The 22806-nt window shown below is 35.5% G+C and overlaps 1 protein-coding gene across 8 annotated transcripts in view; it reads right to left on the bottom strand.

Annotated features, from left to right (window-relative positions):
* The window catches only part of EPHA6 (EPH receptor A6), a 955687-nt gene that overhangs the window by 134191 nt on the left and 798690 nt on the right, over positions 1 to 22806 (bottom strand). For all 8 annotated transcript variants that reach the window (XM_034956977.2, XM_008975358.3, XM_055110176.1 and 5 more), the window contains one exon: positions 21463 to 21524. In XM_034956977.2, the coding sequence (XP_034812868.2) occupies positions 21463 to 21524 (62 nt within the window). The remainder of the gene's footprint in view (positions 1 to 21462; positions 21525 to 22806) is intronic.

The raw sequence follows: 22806 nt of genomic DNA, 5'->3' as shown, positions 1-22806 counted from the left end.
ATTGAAGATGATCTCGAGAACAATGAGCATATCTTGTCTTGTTCACTCTTGTAATCCCAGGGCCTAGCACCTTGCCTGGCACAGTGGATATTTAATAGATATTCACTAAATTGAACTAAACTGAATTCATTTATTTTTCTCTTAAAGGAGTGAAGCTTTTCAAACTTTCAGTATGTGGTAAGATATTCTCTTGAAGTATTTTTAATGAAAAGTCATATTTACTATAGGAGATTCTCTGCAAAGATCATGAATGAGCAAGAAGTACTGAAGTGTTGACTACACTTGCAGCCATCTCCATTTTTGAGGACAAGACTCTGATTATGACTACTACAAAATTTTTATGTTTTTGCTGAAGAGTGAGGAAAAGGGAACTAAATATCTTATATAGATATCTGCCATATTTCTTTCTAGATCTTCAGTGGAGAATCACTGATGTCAAGTCCACCAACTGAATAGCTTAGAAACTGTCAAAGATCTATGGACCATAATATAAATCACTGCCCTCAAACTTTCTTGCCGAAAATGTGCATTATTAAAGCAGATAACTCTGGTGATTCAGTGTCCTTAAAAGGTTAAATATGATGGTAGATGACACTATAACCGGTAGATGATAAGCTGCTATTCTTGAGGAGAATTAACAAAAATTGCATGTCACTGATTCTACAAACATTTAGAGGATACCCTTCACAATGTGGTGTCATGGGTACCTACAATAAACAAGTTTCACAGATTCCTCACAAATCTGGTTCAATAAAGACTATTGGATAATGACAATTTAAGCTAAAAAATGAAGTAATGGAAATTTGGTCCGTATGTATATCAAAAGCCTTTTTGGTTCACTAACTATGAATTATAAGAAATGACACTAGCCTTTCAAAACAAAATGACAAAAAAAGAAGGCTAAGTGGAAGCCTTGTAAAATTATTAATTCCAAACCTTTGACTTGAGCTATAAAATGGCTACACAGGACATTTACCTTACTAGATGGTTTACAAAAGACCAAGGTACGCAAACACTGGACACTTCAAGCCTCTTGTTCCCATTTTTGTGTTGCTAGAGGTCATTCTCAAAAAACTGGATGTCAGAAATGCAAAGGGTTCATAAGAGACAAAAGATGGGCATCTCTGAAGAGCCAGAACAACACAGAGGATCTGACTTTTGGGGTACTGATTGTCGTTTGGTACAAAAATATCCTCACCCATATTATCTGCCTGTTTCCACTTACTTTTGTTTTGCTCTCTGAAATTCCTCTATTAAAATATTTTTGGGGTTTACAAATGCAGTAAAAGATGAAAAATCATCTGGAGGAATTAGAATAGTATTTGTGAGTCACATACTCGCACAAATCAATCTAACCTTATATCCAGCTAAGATTTGTGCCAATGAGAAAATGGAAAGTGAGATTAGGATGGGATGAGAGTCCAGGTTACAGATGGTTTTATAAGGTGGAAAAAGACCTAAACTCAGGCAAGAGGGGATGAAGAAGTGCTACCATATGTGATTTCTTACAATAAAAGTTTTATATTTGAGGACTTGGAAGGAAGACATGACGAAATAGGTAGATACATAGAAAAATTGCCTTAAAATTTTTGCCCGGGGCAAGTCATGTAAAGGGAAGGAAAACACACTTTCCCCATTTTGAAGGAAACTTCCAGGCCTCTTTCCTATTGGACGTTTGATATTTTAGCTGTAGTCTGTGTTAAAGAGGCTTCTATAAGTTTGCCCAGGGACTTCAGCAATGTCTTTAAAAGATATATTTATGGAAAAATGTATTTTAAGTTCTGAACAATTGATTTATAAATGACTTTGCAGAAAACAGTCTTTGGAGGATTACTTCTATAACTTAAGTTTAAAGTTAAATTTCAGTTTTTATATGTTTCTAAATCAAAAAGGTGACTACACTATGACTTTTTAAAATGATGTTGAATTTGAAAAAGAAATGTTTGGGATTATTTATAGATTTCAAAACACCAAATCACTCTTGTTTTTAAAATAACCACCAAATAAATAACTATCTCCTTTTTATTGAAAATTGTCTTGGTTCTTGTGGTCTTCCCAGTTGAAAATCTTATTATAATTTAACTTAATAAATCCTTCAAAGATCTTTCTCTTGTAGTCATCATACAGTTTGAACTTAAGCTAGGCACAGTCATAGTTTTAATTGTAGTTGAGAGAGGCCATCAAGAGTGAAATCAGTAATTTCAATAATAAGAAAACTAAAAATGTCATTTCTAATACACCTAAAAACCTAGGAAGAACATAAGTAGATATGGATTTGTGAAACATGGTGTTTGGATTTCAGAATTACATGTTAAGAGCTAAAAATGAATCTGAATATAATATAGCTTTAGCTTACAAAGGTTACTACTGAATTTGCTTTGTTCAAAATAACTTCTGCTTAGATTTATATGAAAGTAATATATACTAGTTACTGTGTACTATATTTATACAAAGTCAAAATTAATTTAAAGTTATTATTTGGGGTAGGGTGTCACAAAGTGCCATCATCTTGATGAAGCATCATTAGAGCATATCAGAATAATCCAGGGAAGTTTTTGCAGACCATATCTGTGTGTGTCTGCATATGTATCTGGTGAAGTCTCTCTAAGATGGTGATTCTGGTTATTGGGCATGGTTAAATTATAAATTTAGGGTTTAATATTTAGTTCTGTAAATCCAATATCTCATAAATGGTACAAACAAAGGGATAGGAGTGACCATTGAGGAGTTCAGGAAAAATACATAGAATTTCTTTATATATAATTTTACATTATATTATATACAATCAAAAGATCAATGTCAAGTTTCGTATGCAAAAGAAGAATTAATGAGAATTATAAATTATAATTTCATGGTATCAGTTACTACAATGTTTAAAGAGGTATACTTATGCTATTGAATATTGCTGCTCAAACTCCTAATTTACAAAAAAAGTTCACTCATCCATACCATATGCTTGGTTCTAAGAACACCATACTCTCATATATGTGCATGTCTGATGTCACATTATTTTTAGAATAGTATTTAGCATTAAGCTGACACAGGTATAGTAAAAGATAACATTCTACTGCATGAAGTTTAACCTATTTTTCTCTTAAAAATGTAATTAAGGTGTGTTCCAACTATAGTTTTTATGGCTTAAAAACAGTTGGCCAGGCATGGTGGCTCACATCTCTAATCCCAGCATTTTGGGAGGCTGAAGCAGGAGGATCATTTGAGGCCAGGAGATTGAGACAAGCCTGGGCAACATAGTAAGACCCCATCTCTACAAAAATAAAAAATTAGCTAGCACGGTGGTGTATGCCTGTAGTCCCAGCTATTCAAGAGGCTGAGTTGGGAGAATCTCAAGCCCAGAAGTTTGAGGTTGCGGTGAACTATAATCACGCCAATACACTCCAGCCCGGGCAACAAAGGCTCCAAATAAATAAATAAACAAAGAAACAAACAGTTATTGGTGGGTAAATGCAATTTTCTTCTTTTCCACTGCTGAATATAAAATGAGTGTTATTTAGATTAATTTCACTTTTCTACCTCAGCACAAATATAACCACATGCACACAATTTACAAGAAAAATGTGCTAATAAAATACAGCTCTCATTATTAATAAATAACTAGTATAAGGTGAAATGCCATCTTTACTAGATTTATAATTTGAGTACATAAATATTTAAAAGAGCTCTTTAATTTTTAAATTAATATTTGCTTCGCATTTGCTCAAGGAAACTCTTCAAATGTCTCACATTGCTTTTGAAATGCTGATATGCACTTACATATGTTATTTCAATAGTCATATTCCTGAAGTATATCTACATTTTTTAATGGTAAAAATTGAAACTATTTTTAGCCACCTGAAAAAACAGATCAGGAAGTAACAGACAATTTTATGACTCTTAGTGATATCTTCTGAAATATAATATAATAATAATAGATGACCTTATGAATACCTGATTATGTGGCAGACACTGTTCTAGGAGTTTTATGTATATTAGCCATTTAATACTGTAGTGCAATAACCTTAGGAAACAGTTATTGCCTATCGTTGAACTTATTTTGTACGTAAATATTGTCCTTGATTTTCTCTTTCTTTTATGCACTTTATCCAATCCATCAGCAAATCCTACTGGCTCTACTTTTAACATACATCATAGACTTTGACCATTTCCCATAAACTCTACTGCAACGATCCTAGTTTAGAGCATCATTATCTCTTACCTGGATTATGGCAAAAGCCTCCTAATTTCCCTGCATCTATTTGTGCCTCACTGTAGTCTCTTCTCAATACAGCAACCAGAGTGATCCTTATAAAATATAGTAATTAGGTCATCATGCTATGCCTCTATTCCAAAGACTACAGTGGCTTCCCATATTACTCAGAGAAGAGTCAAAGTCATTATAATGGCCTACTATGCCTCATTTCAGTAGTTTTCCAACTTGGCTGCATATTGGACTCAACTGGGGGAACTTTTGACAAATATTGATGCATATGTCCCATCCCAAGAGATTTTGATTTCATCGGTCTGGGGTAAAGCCTGGAACTTGAGATTTTTAAAAGGTCTTCAAATTTAAATTATTATAATATATAGCCAAATATGAGAATCATTGCTGTCCAAGAGATGTTTCCCTTTCTGTCTCCATCTGCTCTGAGTTTATCTTTTACTATTCTTCTTACATAATCTTCTCTAGCCATAATGATAGGGTGACTATATATTTTATTATTCTAACCGCACAGTAAAAGGCTCATGCTAATAATTGTGAAGGGATAACATGCATAATTTGGCATTGTTTTAGGAAAAACAGGCATTATGTTCATCAAGCATAAATACTTATTTGCCGTTCTGTAGAAATAAAATGCTCCTACTTCAGAGAACTGGCACTTGCTATTACTATTCCCTGGAATATTTTCTCTCAGGTATCCACTTTATTTGCTCCCTTACCTTCTTCTAATCTTTACTCAAATGCCATGTTTCAGTGAGACCTTCTCTGCCACTCAATGTAATCCTGAAACCCACTCTCAACTCCACTTGCCTTTTCCCTGCTTTATTTTTCTCCACAGTAATAACACCATCTGACTTACCATATATTTTGCTGAATTCTTATTTCTCTACCCACTACATTTTTAAATTCTCTTTTGCTTACTTCTGTATTCCAGGATCCAGAAAAGTACCTGGCCTACTGTAGTCTGTCAATACATATTTGCATAACAAATGAATAAATGATTTATCAGCTGTTTGACATTGGGCAAGTCACCTAACTTGCCATGCCTGTTTGGTCACTGGTAAAATGAGGATAGTGGTAATAACTACTTCACAGTGCTGTTGTAAACAATAAGTGAGCTAATGCATGGGACTGGAATAATGACTGACCCATAGAAAGCACATGTAAATGTTAGTTACATTAGTTTATTAAGTATATTAATCTCATCTTTATTTCAGCCACAGACTCCCAAATGGACATCTGGAAGTTGTCATTTCTAAAACTGCCTCACTTTAGAAATATTAAACATCAACCTAGTATTATGGTGGTAAACCTGCTCTCCAGAGAAAAATAAGACAGAAAGCCCTGATTTGTAGCATTTGCCAATTCCTGTGGTGTAAATACTCCCAACATACCAAATTTTAAGCTACTAACAGTTTATCAACCAGCTCTTGCAAACTGGTATGATCTGGCTTTAGCACACTACTGCCAGTACCCTACTTTCTGGCCACATTCTTCTTTCCCTTCCTCTCTTACCCTCATACAAAACTATACTTTCTCATCTATGCAATAAAGACTTCTAGCCCATATACTTTCGATTCTTTCTAGTCTATTAGACTCTTTATTTCCTTCTTTATGTAGCATGGACTCACGGTCTGTTACCTGAATGATCCCTTCACTACCATCCTCAGTCCCCTTTTGGCATCCTTGTTTTTCTTTTGTACATGCTCTACAAACCATAGTTTCTATTATCTTCACTCTTACATTTGGGGAGTTGAGTGTTCATGTAGAAAATCACATAAGCATGCACATCACTGCCATAACACATTTATGTTCTTCAGCATCAGCTGAATATTCAGCATTATTAGTTAATTATTTTTCTCCAGGACCAAGATGAGGGCTGGCAAATTTGGGGAACAAATGTATACAACTAGCACATATAACTGGGCCAACAGGCCAAAAGATCATCTCTCCTGGATACTTACATTGCATACAATTAATAACTTTGATAAAGATTTTTGGTTGGTTGCACCTGCTGGGGCCTTAAAAAAACAGTAGTAGAACCTGCTCTTCATGGTCCAGCATTTTCATGATCTGCAATTTCAATAATTATTCCAAACATTCACCTTAAAGGAAAGTTTGTCCTCAAAATTCCCATAAAAACTCTTCTACTACTTTGTGTAGAAATGCAATAGAATCAGGCATCATTTCCTTCAATTTATGCATGTTCCTCATGAAGCTATCTAGATTCACAACACTCCAGTCTTGGGAGATGTTGCGGCTTCTACTCTCCAAAGCCAATCCTCCACTAGGTTCCTTGATTTTATACCTTTTCATCTCCTTAAATCTTTTGTTTTGTCAAGTTTTTAAATTCCCCCCTTCTTCTTTTTCAGTGTATACATAGTCCAAATTGTCATCTATTTTAAAAATACCCTTGATTTTAAGATAAAACAATTACAAACATTAACATAAGTAACAACAGACCATCAAAATATATGAAACAAAAATGGACAGAATTGAAGGGAGAAACAGGCAGACAAACATTTCAAAATCCCACTCTGAAAAATGGACAGAACAACCAGAGAGAAGATAAGAATATAAAGAACTTGAACGACACAATAAACCAACTAGATCTAACAGAAGTACACACTATACCCAAGAAAAATAGAACAAAATTTCATGTGGAATATTTTCTTTGATAAGCCATATGTTAGACTATAAATTTACGTATCAAGAGATTTCAAATAGTAGATTTCATACAAATTATGTTCTCTGACTACAACAGATAAAGTAAGAAGTAAATAACAGAAGAAAAATGGAAAAGTCCACAAATTTGTGTATAAACAATAAACTCTCAAACAACCAATGGATCAAAGAAGAAATCACAAAGAAAATTAGAAAATACTTAGTGACTACTGAAAATGAAAGTACCTCATATTACAATTTGTAGGACACACATCCGAAGCAGAGCCAAGGAGGAAATTTGTGGCTATAAATGTCTGTATTGAAAAAGAGGAAGATCTCAAAACCACAACCTACCTTAACAATGTAAGGAACAAGAGAAGAACAAACTAAACCCAAGGGTAACAAAAATAAGGAAATAAAAATTAGAAGAAAGATAAATAAAATAGAGAATAGAAAAACAATAAAGAAAATCCACAAAACCAAAAGTTGGTTCTTCCAAAAGAACAACAAAATCAACAAACTTTTATCTAGATTGACCAAGAAAATGAAGAGAAGACTGAAATTACTAAAACCAGAATGAAGGTGCAATATTACTACCAATTCTACAGAAATAAAAAGGATTATGACAGTACTATAAATGATTGTATGTGAACAATTAGATAACCTGGATAAAATGGAAAAATTCCTAGGAACACAAAACCTATCAAGACTAGATGATGAAGAAATAAAAAACCTGAATAGACCTATAACTAGTAGTAAGATTAAATTAGTAATAAAACATCTCTTGATAAAGAAAATCCTTGGACCTGATGATGATGGCTTTATTGGTGAAGTATACCAAACATTTAAAGAATGAACACAAATCCTCCTCAAACTTCATCCTAAAAAATTGAAGAGGTGAGAGACATTTTGATTCATTCCATGAACATTACACCTTGATACTAAAGCCAGACAAAGACATTACAAAAAACCCCCACATTACTATAGACCAATATCCCTTAACCATTCATGAAAAAATCCCCAAGAAAATACTAGCAGACGGAATTCAGCAGCATATTAAAAGTATTATACACCACGGCCAAATGGAATTAATTCAAATTAATAATTTGAATGTCAGGATGGTTCAAATATGAAAGTCAGTCAATGTAACACACCACATTAACTGAATGAAGGGGGAAGATCTCCACAATGATCTAAATTGGTGAAGAAGAAAACATTTGACAAAACTCATCACAGTTTCACGATAAAAACACTCAACAAGCTAGGAATAAAAGAAAATTACTTTGACATAATAAAAGTTATATGTATGTTTATATAACCCACAGTGAACATCATACTCGACAGTTACAAATTGAAAGTTTTTCCTCTAAGATAATGAACAGGGCCAGGATGGCACTTTCACCATTTCGATTCAACATAACTAACAGAATTCCAACAACAACTTTTTTTTTTTTGGCAGAAACACAGACGTCCACCCTAGAATTCACATTCACGTTATATTTCAAGGGACCTTAAATAACCAACAGAGAAGAGCAAAGCTGGAGAATTCACATTTCCTGATTTCAAAACTTAGTATAAAGCTACAATAATCAAAATATTGTGGTATTTGCATAAAGACACACATATTGACCAATGGAATAGATTAGAGAGCCCAGAAATAAACCTTTTCATGTATGATTGCTATGGCTTGGATGTATGTGTCCTTTCCAAATTCATATGCTGGAATGTAATACCTAATGTGATAGTATTAAGAGTCGGGCTTTTGGTAAATGATTAAGTCATGAACACTCAATCCTCGTGAATGGGATTAATGCTATTGTAAAAGAGGGTGTAAAGAGAATCCTAGCTCCTTTTTGCCCTTTTTGCTCTTCTGCTCTTCCACCATGTAAGGACACAGCTTTTGTCCCTTCTGTCATATGAGAATGCAGCAAGAAAATGCCATCTTAGAAGGATAGTAAGCCATTACCCTTGGGCTTGGACTTCTCAGCTTCCAGAACTGTGAGAAATAAATTTCTATTATTTATTAATTATCCAATCTGTGTTATATTGTTATACAAGCAGGAAGGGACTAATACAATGGTTAAATAATTTTTGAAAAGGGTACCAAGATTAGTAAATTTGGAAAGTACAGTCTTTTCAATAAATGATGCTAGGAAAGCTGAATATCAACATGCAAAATGATGAAGTTAAATCTTTACCTAAAACATATGTAAAAATTAACTCAAAATGCATCAAAGACCTAAATGTAAGACCTCAAATTATAAAACTCTTAGAAGAAAACATAGTGCAAAAGCTTCATAACATTAGATTTGGCAATGATTTCTTAGATATGATACCAAAGCCACAGGCAACAAAAGAAAAAACTGACAAACTGGGCCACATGAAACTTAAAAACTTTTGTGCATCAAAAAACACTATCTGCAGAGTAGAAAGGCAATGCACAGAATGGGAGAAAATGCTTGTAAATCACATATCTCCTAAGGGAATAGTATCCATCCTATATAGAGAACTCCTAAAATTCAACAAAAAAAACAAGCAACCTGATTCAAAAATGGAAAATGGACTTGAATAGATACTCTTATGAAGTAGATATACAAATGGCCAATAAGCACTGAAAAGATCCTGAAAACCACAAATCATTATAGAAATTAAAACTTCGTTGAGACACCACTTCACATCCATCAGGATAGCCATTATAACAACAAACATAAAACAAACAAAAACATCAGAAAATAACATGTGTTAGTGAGAATACAGAGAAATTGAAACTCTTGTACTCTGTTGGTAGGAATGTAAAATGACATAGCCACTATAGAAAACAGTATGGTGGTTTCCCTAAAAGTTAAAAATAGAATTAAAATATTATCCAGTAATCCCACTTCTGGATATATACTCAAATGAATGGAAAGTAGGGTGTCAAAGTGCATCTATTCTCACAGTAGCATTCTTCGCAATAGCTAAAACATGAAAGCAATACAAGTATCCATCAAGAGATGAACGGATAAGCAAAATGTGGCATGTACATACAATGGAATATCATTTATCCTTAAAAAGAAAGGAGATTCTGACATACACTTCAACATGAATGAACTTTGAGGACATTATGCTAAGTGAAATAAGCCAATCACAAAAGACAAATACTATATGATTTCACTTACATATGATACTAAGAGTAGTCAAACTCATAGAGACAGACAGCAGAATGCTGTTTGCCAGGGGTTGGGGGAAGGGAGAATTGGGGAGTTTAATGATTTTAAAGAAGTGGGAAAGTTTAATTATTTAATGAGTACAGCATTTCAGTTTTGCCAGATAAATAGAGTTCTGCAGATGGATACTGGTGATATTTGCACAATGATATGAATGTACTTAATACCACTGAATTGTGCACTTAAAAATGGTTAAGATGGTAAATTTTATGTGTATTTTATCAAAATAAAAAAATTGAAAAGAAATCCTTGATTTTTCTTATATTTTGGTCTACTAGCATACTAGCATTTGATTTATTGTTTGCCTTGACATCTCACCCACCTGTTCCCAAAGGAGTCATCTCCACCTACAAATTCCTGTTAGTTGTTCATTCTCATTTTTGCTCTCTGCAATCTGGCTTCTGCCTGGGACCAAGCCATTGAAAGTGCTCTTGTTGAGAACACTGAGTCACTCTTATGTGCTAAATCCTATAGATGTTTCTCTGTTTCTGTCTTTCAGAATTCCTCTCCTGAATTTGTCACAATCGGTTATATGCTTCTGACTTAAAAGCTATATTCCCTTGGGTCTGGGGACTTCATGTTTTTCTCTCCGTCCTTGTTCCTCTTTGCCCACTCTTGCCTAGTTACCTTTGGGCATTCCATCCATGGGGCCCTTCAGATTGGTATGGCACAAAGTTCCACCCTGGTTCAACTTTCTTCTTAGGAAATATCATGGTTTGCATTTAGTAACTACCTTTATGCTACCAAGTCCCAGATGTTCAACTTTAGCCAAGATTTTTCCACTGAGTGTCAGATTTGTATTTTAAATTGCTGTCTGGACATTTCCTTTTTTAAAAAAGAAATTCAAAACTTTTATTTTAAGTTCAGGGGTACATGTGCAGGATGTGCAGATTTCTTAAATGGTTGTGTCATGGGGGCTTGTCGTACAGATTATTTCACCCTTCAGGTATTAAGTCTAGCATCCATTAGTTATTTTTCCTGATCCTCTCCCTCCTCCCACCCTCCACTCTCTGAGAGGCCCCAGTGTGTGTTGTTCCCTTCTATGTGTTGTCCATGTGTTCTCATCATTTAGTTCTCACTTATAAATGATAACATGCAGTGCTTGGTTTCTGTTTCTGTGTTAGTTTGCTAAGGATAACAACCTCTAGTTCCATCCTTGTGCCTGCAAAGGACATGATCTCATTATTTTTCACGACTGCATAGTATTCCATGGTGTATATGTACCATATTTTCTTCATCCAGTCTATCATTGATGGGCATTTGGGTTGATTCCACATCTTTGCAATTTCGTATAGTGCTGCAATGAATATATGCATGCGTGTGTGTTTATAATAGAACGATTTCTATTCCTTTGGGTATATACTCAGTAATGGGATTGCTGGGTCAAATGTTATTTCTGTCTTTAGGTCTCTGAGGAATTGCCACACTGTCTTTTACAATAATTGAACTAATTTACACTGCTACCAACAGTGTATAGCCATTGCTTTTTCTCCACCACCTTGCCAGCATCTATTAATGTTTGATTTTTTAATAATAGCCATTCTGACTGGTGTGAGATGGTAACTCATTGTGGTTTTGATTTGCATTTCTCTAACGATCAGTGATGCTGAGCTTTTTTCATATACTTCTTGGCCACATGCATGTCTCCTTTTACATGTCTGTTCATGTCCTTTGTCCAGTTTTTAATGGGGTTGTTTGCTTTTTTCTTGTAAATTTGTTTAAGTTCCTTATATATGCTGGATATTAGAACTCTGTCAGATGCATAGTTCGCAGAAGTTTTCTCCCATTCTGTAGGTTGTCCATTTACTCTGTTAATAGTTTCTTTTGCTATGTGGAAGCTCTTTAGTTTGATTAGATTCTATTTGTCCATTTTTACTTTTGTTGCAATTATTTTGGTGTCTTCATCATAAAATTTTTGGCCGTGCCTATCTCCTGAATGGTATTACCTAGGTTGTCTTCCAGGGTTTTTATATTTTTAGGTTGTACACTTAACTCTTTAATCCTTCTTGAGTTAATTTCTGTATATGGTGTAAGAAAAGGGTCCAGTTTCAATTTTCTGCATATGGCTAGCCAGTTATACCAGTACCCTTTATTGAATAAAGAAATCTTTTCCTCATTGCTTGTTTTTGTCAGGTTTGTCAAGGATTAGATAGCTGTAGGTGTGTAGTCTTATTTCTGTGTTCTCTCTTCTGTTCCACTGGTCTATGTGTCTGTTCTTGTACCAGTACCATGCTATTTTGCTCACTGTAGTCCTATGGTATAGTTTGAAGTTGAGTAGCATGATGCCTCCAGCTTTGTTCTTTTTGCTTAGGACTGCCTTGACTACTTGGGTTCTTTGTTGGTTCCATACGAATGTTAAAATAGTTTTTTCTAGTTCTGTGAAGAACACCAATGGTAGTTTTATGGAAATAGCTTTGAATCTGTAAATTGCTTTGGGCAGTATGGCCATTTTAACAATATTGATTCTTCCTATCCATGAGCATGGAAAGTTTTTCCATTTGTTTGTGTCAGCTCTGATTTCTTTGAGTAGTGGTTTATAGTTTTCCTTGTAGAGATCTTTCACTTCCCTTGTTAGATGTATTCCTAGGTGTTTTATTCTTTTTGTGGCAATTGTGAATTTGGTTCCTTTGTGATTTGGCTATTGGCCTGACTGTTGTTGGTGTATAGGAATGCTCGTAATGTTTCCACATTGATTTTGTATCCTGAGAGTTTGCTGAAGTTGCTTATCAGCTTAAGAAGATTTTGGGCTGAGACAATGGGCTTTTGTAGATATAGGATCATGTAATCTACAAACAGGGATAAGTTTGACTTCCTCTCTTCTTATTTGGATGCCCCCCCTTTTTCTATTGTCTGATTGCTCTGTATAGAATTTCCATACTATGTTGAATAGGAGTGGTGAGATAGGGCATCTTTGTCTTGTGCCCTTTTTCAAGGGCAATGTTTCCAGCTTTTGCCCATTCAGTATGATGTTGGCTGTCAGTTTGTCATAAATGACTCTTATTATTTTGAGGCATATTCCTTCAATACCTAGTTTATTGAGAGTTTTTAACATGAAGGAGTTGAATTTCATCAAAAGCCTTTTCTGCATCTATTGAGACAATCATGTGGTTTTTGTTTTTAGTTCTGTTTATGTTATGAATCACATTTATTGATTTACATATGTTGAACCAATCTTGCACCCTGGGGATGATCACCACTACTTGATCATGGTGGATAAGCTCTTTGATGTGCTGCTGGATTCAGTTTGCCAGTATTTTGTTGAAGATTTTTGCATTGATGTTTAGCAAGGATATTGGCCTGAAGTTTTCTTTTTTGTTGTATTGCTGCCAGGTTTTGGTATCAGGAAGATGCTGGCCTCATAGAATGAGTTATGGTGGAGTCCTTCCTTTTCAATTTTTTAGAATTGTTTCAGTAGGAATGGTACCAGCTTTTCTTAGTACATCTGGTAGAATTCAGCTGTGAATCCATCTGGTCCTGGGCTTTTTTGGGTTGGAAAGCTATTTATTATTGCCTCAATTTCAGAACTTGTTATTGGTGTGTTAAGGGATTCAATTTCTTCCTGGTTCAGTCTTGGGAGGGTGCATGTGTCCAGGAATTTATCAATTTCTTCTAGATTTTCTAATTTATGTGAATAGAGGTGTTTATAGTATTCTCTGATCGTTGCTTGTATTTCTGTGGGGTAATATCTCCCTTATCATTTCTGATTATGTTATTTGAATCTTCTCTCTTTTCTTCTTTATTAGTCTAGCTAGCAGTCTATCTATTTTATCAATTTTTAAATAAACCAGCACCTGAATTTGTTGAGCTTTTCAATGGTTTTTCATTTCTCTGTAGCCCAGCTCTGATCTTAGTTATTTCTCATCCTCTGCTAGCTTTGGGATTTGTTTGCTCCCGGTTCTGTCATTCTTTTAGTTTTGATGTTAGGTTGATGACTTGAGTTCCTTCCAGATTTTTGAGGTGGGTATTTAGTGCTAAATATTTCCCTCTTAACATTGCCTTGGCTGTATCCCAGAGATTCTGGCACATTGTATATTTATTCTCATTAGTTTCAAGGAACTTCTTGATTTCTGCCTTAAGTTCATTATTTACCCAAAAGTCATTCAGGAGCAGGTTATACAATTTCCATGTAATTGTGTGGTTTTGAGTGTATTTCTTAGTCTTGAGTTCCAATTTGATTGTGCTGTGGTCTGAGAGAATGTTATGATGTCAGTTCTTTCACATTTGCTTAGGAGTGATTTACTTCCAATTATGTGATCAATTTTAGAGTAAGTGCCATGTGGTGACAAGAAAAATGTATATGCTGTTGCATTGGAGTGGAGAGGTCTTTAGATATCTATCAAGTCCATTCAATCCAGAGCTGAGTTCAGATCCTGAATATCTTTGTGAATTTTCTATCTTGAGGATCTGTCTAATATTCACAGTGGGGTTTTAAAGTCTTCCACTATTATTGTGTGGGAGTCTAAGTCTCTTTCAAGGTCTCTGATAACTTGCTTTATGAATCTGAGCGCTCCTGTGTTGGTGCATATATATTTAGGATAGCCAGCTCATCTTGTTGAATTGAACCCTTTACCATTATGTAATACCTTTCTTTGTCTTTTTTGATCTTTGTTGGTTTAAAGTCTGTTTTGTCAAAAACTGGGATGGCAACCCTGGTTTTTTCTGTTGTCCATTTGCTTGGTAAATTTTCCTGCATCACTTTATTTTGAGCCTACCCGTGTTACTGCATGTGAGTGAGATGGGTCTCTTGAAGACAGCATATTGATAGGTCTTAGTTCTTTATCGAGCTTGCCATTTTTTTATCTTTAATTGAGGCACTTAGCCCATTTACATTTCAGGTTAGTATTGTTATGTGTGGATTTGATCCTGACATCGTGATGCTAGCTAATTATTTTGCAGACTTGTTTATGTGGTTAATTTATAGTGTCACTGTTCTGTGTACTTCATTGTGTTTTTTGTTGTGGCTGGTAATAGTTTTTCCTTTCTGCATTTAGGCTTCCTTCAGGAGCTCTTATAAGACAGGTCTGGTGGTGATGAATTCCCTCAGCATTTACTTGTCTGAAAAGGACCTTATTTCCCTTTTCTTATGAAGCTTAGTTTGAATGGATATGAAATTCTGGGTTGGAATCTCTTTCCTTTAACAATGTTGAATGCCCCCAATGTCTTGTGGCTTATAAGGTTTCTGCTAAAAGGTTCTCTGTTAGTCTGATGGGCTCCCCTTTGTAGGTGATCTGGCCCTTCTCTCTGACTGCCATTAACATTTTTTCCTGTATTTTGACCTTGGAGAATCTGATGATTATGTGTCCTGAGGATAATCTTCTCATCGAGTATTTTACTGGGGTTCTCTGCATTTCCTGAATTTGAATGTTGGCCTGTCTAGCTTGGTTGGGTAAGTTCTCATGGATGATATTCTGAAATATGTTTTCTACATTGGTTCCATTCTCCCCATCTCTTTCAGGTACACCAATCAGTTGTAGATTTGATCTTTTTACATAATCCTATATTTCTTGGAGGTTTTGTTTATTCATTTTCATTTCTTTCTCTATTCTTGTCTACCAGTGTTATTTCAGAAACCCAAACTTTAAGTTCTGAGATTCTTCCCTCTATTTGGTCTATTCTGCTATTAATACTTATGATTACATTATGAAATTCTTTTATTATGTTTTTTAGCTCTGTCAATCAGTTCAGTTATGTTCTCTATACTGGCTATTTTGACTGTCAGCTCCTGCAATGTTTTATCATGATTTTTAGCTTCCTTGTGTTGAGTTACAACATGTTCCTTTAGCTCAGTGAAGATTTTCTTAGACACATTTGGAAGCCTAGTTCTGTCGTCTCAGCTATCTCAGCCTCAGTGCAGTTCTGAACCCTTGCTGGAGAGGTAATGTGGTCATTTGGAGGAAAGAGGACACTCTGGCTTTTTGAGTTTTCACTGTTCTTGCACTGATTCTTTCTCATCATTGTGGGCTTCTCCATTTTCAATCTTTGAGGTTGCTGACCTTTGGATTTATTTATTTTTTTCCTTTTAATGGTCTGGCCACTTTTCTATAGGACTGCTATAATTTTCTGGGGGTCTGCTCCAGTGCCTGGTTGCCTTGGATTTTCCAGTATCTGAAGGTATCACCAGTGAAGGCTCTGAAACCGCAAAGATGGCCCTTCCTCTGTGAGCTCTGTCCCAGGAGGTATGGATCTGTTGCCAGTTCCAACACACTTGTAGAAGGTGGCTGGAGACCCTGCTTGGGAGATCTCACCCAGTCAGGAGGATTAGGATTAGGTACACTCTTCAAGAAGCAGTCTAGTCACTTTTTTGTAGAGTAGCTGTGTCCTGCTGGGGTACTGCTTCTGCTCCTGGTCAGCTTGGGCTCTCCAAAGCCCGGAAGCTGGAACCACTAAGTTGCAGGACAGCAAAGATGGTGGCCCACCCCTTTCTGGGCTCTCCATACCAGGGAGAATTCAAATCTCTGTTGGGCTGGAGAACACAGGAGGGGGTGGCTGGAGGCCCCAGTTGGGATGCCCCATCAGTGAGGAGGAATACATTGGTTAAAGAGGCAATCTGGACATGTTTTGGTAGAGCAGATGTGCTGTGTTGGGGGATCCCTTCTATCCCTGGTCAATTTGGACTCTCCAAAGCCCAGAGACTGAAATGGCTAAGTTGTCCAAACAATAAAGATGGAGGCCTGCCCCTCCCCGCAGGAACTCTATCCTGTCCCAGGTAGGTACAACAATATCACCGGGGGCTGGCTGGAATTTCAAGCCAGTAGGTCTTATCCCGTAGGCTACTGTGGAGGTGGGGCCTGCAGACCAATGCTGCTCTGCCCCCTGGATTCAGTTCCCTTTTCAGGGCTATGTATGGAGGTCCAACTTGTCACCTTGCCTGAGTCGCTGTCACATTTGCCAGGGACCCCAGAGCCCACGTATATAAAGCTCCCAGGACTCTGTGAATCTGCAAAGCTTCTCTGCCAGGACTTCACACAGTTCTGTGTGTCAGACTGAAGACCCTGGTGGAGTGGGTTCACAAGGGCATCTCCTGACCCAAGAGTTGCAAAAATCCATGGGAGAAGTGTGGTTTCCGGGGGTCACACATTCACTAACTGCTTCCCAGGGTAGGGGAGGTTCCCATTGCTCTGTGTTGTTCCTGGGTGGGTCATTGACCTTCTTTTCTCCATTCTCTGTAGGTCAAACTGTTTCCCTGATCAGTCCCAGTGCAAGTACTGGATGTTTCAGTTGAAGGTTCTGTATTATTCACCTCTTTCATTCCTCTCTGTAAGAGCCACACACCATAGCTGCTTCTAGTCAGCCATCTTGGTCCCCACCCACTGAACATTTTCAGTGGATGTTTCACAGACATCTCAAATGCAACATGACCAAAATTAAACTTACCATTTATTTCCAACTACCAGTCCATCCTGTTCCTCCTCTGTATCTTTATTTCAATTGATAGCACCACCTTCCACTCACTTTTCTTGCTCCCAGCCATCTTTCCCTGAGCATATTTTGAGCTGATTTCCTTAATTAAATCCTTCTTGCTTTCTTTATTAATTTCTCCTAGATTTTTGGTTTATAGATGACCCCCTTTCTTATTTGCCTAAGTGATTTGCATTGTAAAAAATGTAAGTATAGGCCAGGCACAGTAGCTCACGCCTGTAATCCCAGCACTTTGGAAGGCCAAGGCAGGCGGATCATGAGATAAGGAAATTGAAATCATCCTGGCCAATGTGTGGTGAAACCCTGTCTCTTCTAAAATACAAAAAAAAAAAAAAAAAAAATTAGCTGGGTGTGGTGGTGCACACCTGTAGTTCCAGTTACTTGGGAGGCTGAGGCAGGGGAATCACTTGAACCCGGGAGGCGGAGGTTGCAGTGAGCCAAGATCGTGCCACTGCACTCCAGTCTGGCGACAGAGCAAGACTCTGTCTCAAAAAAAAAAAAAAAAAAAAAGTAAGTATACCTTTTCTCTCATGAACACACCATCTTGCACTGAAACCAGTAGTATATTTAGTATTATATTTTGGTATAACTGAATTTTGCAATATGATAAATTAACATTCAACAAATGTTATAAAACAAAGGAATTTTTTTGTGGTTGACATGTGGCATTTCAAAGTTAAAGTATTCTGTGAGCACATGTACCCTAAAACTTAAAGTATAAAAAAAAAAACAAAGTTAAAGTATTCTATAGCTATACTTAGTTTAGATTGCTAGTTAATATTGTTATAAAAAATGGGAAGTTCTAAGTGGAATGTTCTAAAATGGGAATTTCTAAAATTTAGAGGTAGGTGGTTTGCAGGTAAGTGCCACAAAAAGTATTTATGAAATCCAAATGTGTAGCTGGAAAAAGCCTGTATGGGGATAATGGTCAAGGTTACATTTAATTTGCAGTAGTGAATTTTAGTGAAATTAGAGAAAATACACCAGTGTGAATTAAGTGTAACCTTGACCACTATCCCCAAATGGGCTTAGAAAAGTTAAAAATTCTGCACATTGGTGAAGTTGTGCCTTCTGGGCAGCCAGGCTGCTGATGATTTGCTTGCTAAGTCAGAATGTATTCAATTTTAAAATTAAAAATACACACGGTTACACACACATCCCTTCTCTACACACATGTATGTTTTCACACACAAGCCCACACACACACTTGACTACACTGCCCCTCTGCCGATATATATCTGGAAGAACGTCCACAAGGATCCCAAATGGTATGAGATTGATGAATCCAGTGCAATATGACAGCCAGCCAGCCACCAGCACTGACACTAGATGTAATCTTGTACTTAGTAGTGCCACCACTCCTTCATAATAAAATAACAAATTGAAGCAGTTTTCAAATAGTGTGGGAGACCAAAGGGAAATCATTTCTGCTTCCAGTAAGCACAGAAGGCTATTATGAGCCACGGATGGCTCCCCTACTACACAGTGCACTTAGCCACTTCCTCCTTCCTGTGCTCATATAAGCTGTGATTATGTTCTAAAGCTGCAGTTTGAAAAATGACTTTGCTTTTGAGAATGTATGGGCTATATATATTTATATATTTTATTTCTGCTTGTCATGGGGAGTGGAGTATCTGCTATTAACATAAAGTTTATAAAGCACTTTGAGCTTCTAAGAAGAGAGATGATTACAAAGAAGGGTAAGAACATTAAAGAAGAGTAAGATGGAAGTATTGACCCTATTTTTCCATTCATTTGATTTTTTTTTGCATTATAATAATGTGACTTTTAGAAACTCTACGTGCATCTCCATGAGGAGATGGTAGTGGACTTATAAGGAAAAGTAGTAAGCAATTTAATAAAATGAATTCATAATGCATGAGAGCATGGCTTTTTGAGTCATAGAGATTGAGTTTGAATCCTTGCTCTGCCACCTGCAATATGTCACACACTATTCTGCAAGTTTTACAACAATCAATCTTTATAATAATTGTATGAGGTGGATGAGTAAACAGAGGTACAGAGAATTTTATAGATGAGTAAACAGAGGTACAGAGAATTTGATACCATGCCCAAGGTCACATAGTCCATGAGTAGAGCCAAAATTAGCTGAGATAGGTATTCAGAATCTCTGATAATGTCTTACATACATAGTAGATAATAAGAGCTGAAAAATATTAGTTTTTAAAATTTAAAGCATAAAATACTTCTAAACATGTAGTAAGATGTTTAGAAGTAAATCTTTTATTTGTAACATATTATTGTTTCCTTATAACATTTAATTGATTCATTATTCCACAGAATAAAATATATAAATTAGGGGAGAAGCTAATATTTCCCACCTTATTTGCTTGTGGTAGTCATTTGATCCATTTTTAGCAGCAATTTAGATTGAATACCTGCTACACTGTTTGCCATTATATTCTGCTTTAGGATACAGCTGATACAAAAATAAAAAGAAAATAAAAAGAAAACCAACCTAACCCAAGCATCATTAGATGATGAGTCATTTTGATATGTATCTAATAAGAATGAGTTTTTGAAGAAACATAATGGAAGGACATTAAGTATACAGCATTTCAAGTACTAAGTACACAGCATTTCAAGTACCATAGGTGGTCCTGATAAATTATTCTAAAATAATTTAGAACAGGTTAAATGAACACAAGCTATAAAATAACACATTTTTAGAATGGCTACAGAGAGGAACAAACAGTTCATGTCCCCAAACACTCCTGAATTTCATTTTACCTTACAGAGCACACTTGGTTGAGAGTATACACTGCACGAGCAGTATTGCTCTATAATAACTTGATGATTTTGCTGAATTCAGCTTCTAGGATTGAATCTGGACATCAAGCCCAGTCAGAGTATAAATATATCATCACTGCTAGCATTCAGAGCAGTTGGAAGAAGAGGGCCCAGAATCAAGAAAAATAAATGAAAATGAGATCAAGAGAGAAAGATGAGATGCAAACAGAACTTATTCACATAACATGGGGCAAAAAACGAAGTGAAGTGAATGCTTTATTTTCACATGAAAATAAAGAAGAAAAACAATGTAACATCCCAAGTGGCAAAGTCTAGCCATTTTGTAAGTGAGAAAAATAGTTATATATAGATAGATAGACAGATAGACAGATAGATAGATATTAAAAATACAGTGACATGCAAATATATGACCTTTGCTGGGGATGAAAAATATTTACTATAGCATTTATTTTTTATATTTCACTTTTTTCACTATCAATGAATATTTTCATAGCACATGATGCTTTTTCAAATCTTAAATGTATTATAAATATACCTTGAAATATAACTTCCTGGTGCCTTCTCAGTTTATGTTTGTATCACTGTCTATAATAAATTACTTTTCATACATACTATACTTTTAAAGATAAATCACTTTAAAAATAATGTTTTTGTAAAAGAAATCTCTGCTAAAGGAGTTTTATTCCTCCTCCCTTTGTTTTCTGAATAGTCAGCCAAATGAACTGAAGAAGGACAAAGTTGATAGAACATTTTCTGAAATGAACTTGAGTCATTGTTGGTAAATACAGATCAATTAAGGAGTTCAGCATTATAGATAATGCATACAATATCATACTACATAGTTAAATGTGATAAAGCAAAATTAATGACTGTGAGGCAATTGAGTTTCATTTAATCTTTCTTCATGATAACATTATTTGGTATACACACACACACATATATATACACACACATATAGCAAGTGAATTTAGAGGAGAAATCAATTATGTTATTGAGTGTACATCCTCCCCCCTTAGTAACACTCTAACGTATCACAGTATCAGGGAAATGCACCCTAGAGAAAACACTGCTATTCTTCACAGAAAATCCATGAATAACATTATGCAAAAATTAATTTATGATAAATGATTTAAATATAGAACTGAGAATAGCATATTTAAATGCCATCAGAAAAGAACACCTCACCCGCAAAAAGGAGTCTAGGGATCCATTCTCCATATATTCCACCACAATCATTACTGGTCTGCCTGCAAAAGAGCAAGAGAATACACATGGATTAGAGCAATTACAGAAATATGTGCTGCAGTTAAGAGATACCCAGCTGTGGCAACTAAATTATTTGTATTTTATTAATAGGAATTTCATTTTCCAGCCTGCTTCTATAAACGTGTTCATATTATACGTAGGCACCTCTATATTTCTTTATAGCATTATTTCCTTTTGAGTTCATAAAAGGGACATGAATTACAATATAAATTACAAAGGAATTAGGTACTTCTTTTCCTAAAGCCCCGCAATCACTTGTTTAGATTATGTTCTTTTTGTCCTCTAGTTTTTCCTTAGAAAACAATCACCAAGCTGAAGTCAGGATTTAAGCAGTATATTATAGCTGCTTTTGCAGTTGTGGTACAACTTCTAAGGCAGTGCAGCAATTTTGCCTGACTTATATTACAGTGGGCATTTCTGAAATATTCCTAAGGCAAAGCAGAAAGGAGAAACTCATAAATTCTCTCGAAGAAATTATAAACCATCGGTCATAGTCTGATTTTAAGGGCCTTTAAGCAGAAAAATTTTAGATTGATGAATGCTACAGAGCTTGTAGGATTTGTAATAGTTCCTGATTATGTCTTCATTGGACACAGATTTAATCCACAGAGCAATGATGGCAGTACATGAAAAATAAGTAACTCTGATTTTGTAGTCTGGTATAGAAGATAAGATCAGAAACTGAACATATTTCCTTTCTTTTTTTATCATATCAATTGGTACACTGTTATAGTTCCCAATACACCTCTATTAGGTAGAATATTCGACATAAATAACTGCTTTATTTCAAAGAAGTGAATGCATTTGTTCTGCCCAATTGCCCAAGTTTAAAAGATAAACTCATTTCAGATGCAGGGGAAATGGTATTCACCTGAAATAAGCATGTATGACATATTTAGTTTTTACTTCTGTATTTCTCACTTCTTGTTGGAATTTTTAGCTTTTCAATCTGCACTATGCACAGTTTTTCCTTACAAACACAAAGGAGATCTAGAAATAACTGTTGTGTACCAATGATGGAAATATTACATATTGTAATTCATGTTCCTTTTATGAACTCAAAGCCTTGTGGGTTAGAAAGGGTGATGGTGACTATTACGAATTAGTACAATGTATGTAAATGCTAGACTTTACATTTGAATCTATATTTTAAATAAAGATGTGCTAAAGGTTAAATGTATTAATAAAGCTCCCAATTTATCATGCATAAAATTAGAACCCAAGGAAGTTTTCCATTTGTAGTGAATATTAACTTATATTCTA

This window comes from Pan paniscus, chromosome 2 (genome assembly GCF_029289425.2).
Source record: "Pan paniscus chromosome 2, NHGRI_mPanPan1-v2.0_pri, whole genome shotgun sequence".
Taxonomy (NCBI): Eukaryota; Metazoa; Chordata; class Mammalia; order Primates; family Hominidae; genus Pan; species Pan paniscus.
The sequence above is the reverse complement of the archived record's forward strand: the minus strand, read 5'-3'. Positions and strand labels throughout refer to the sequence as shown.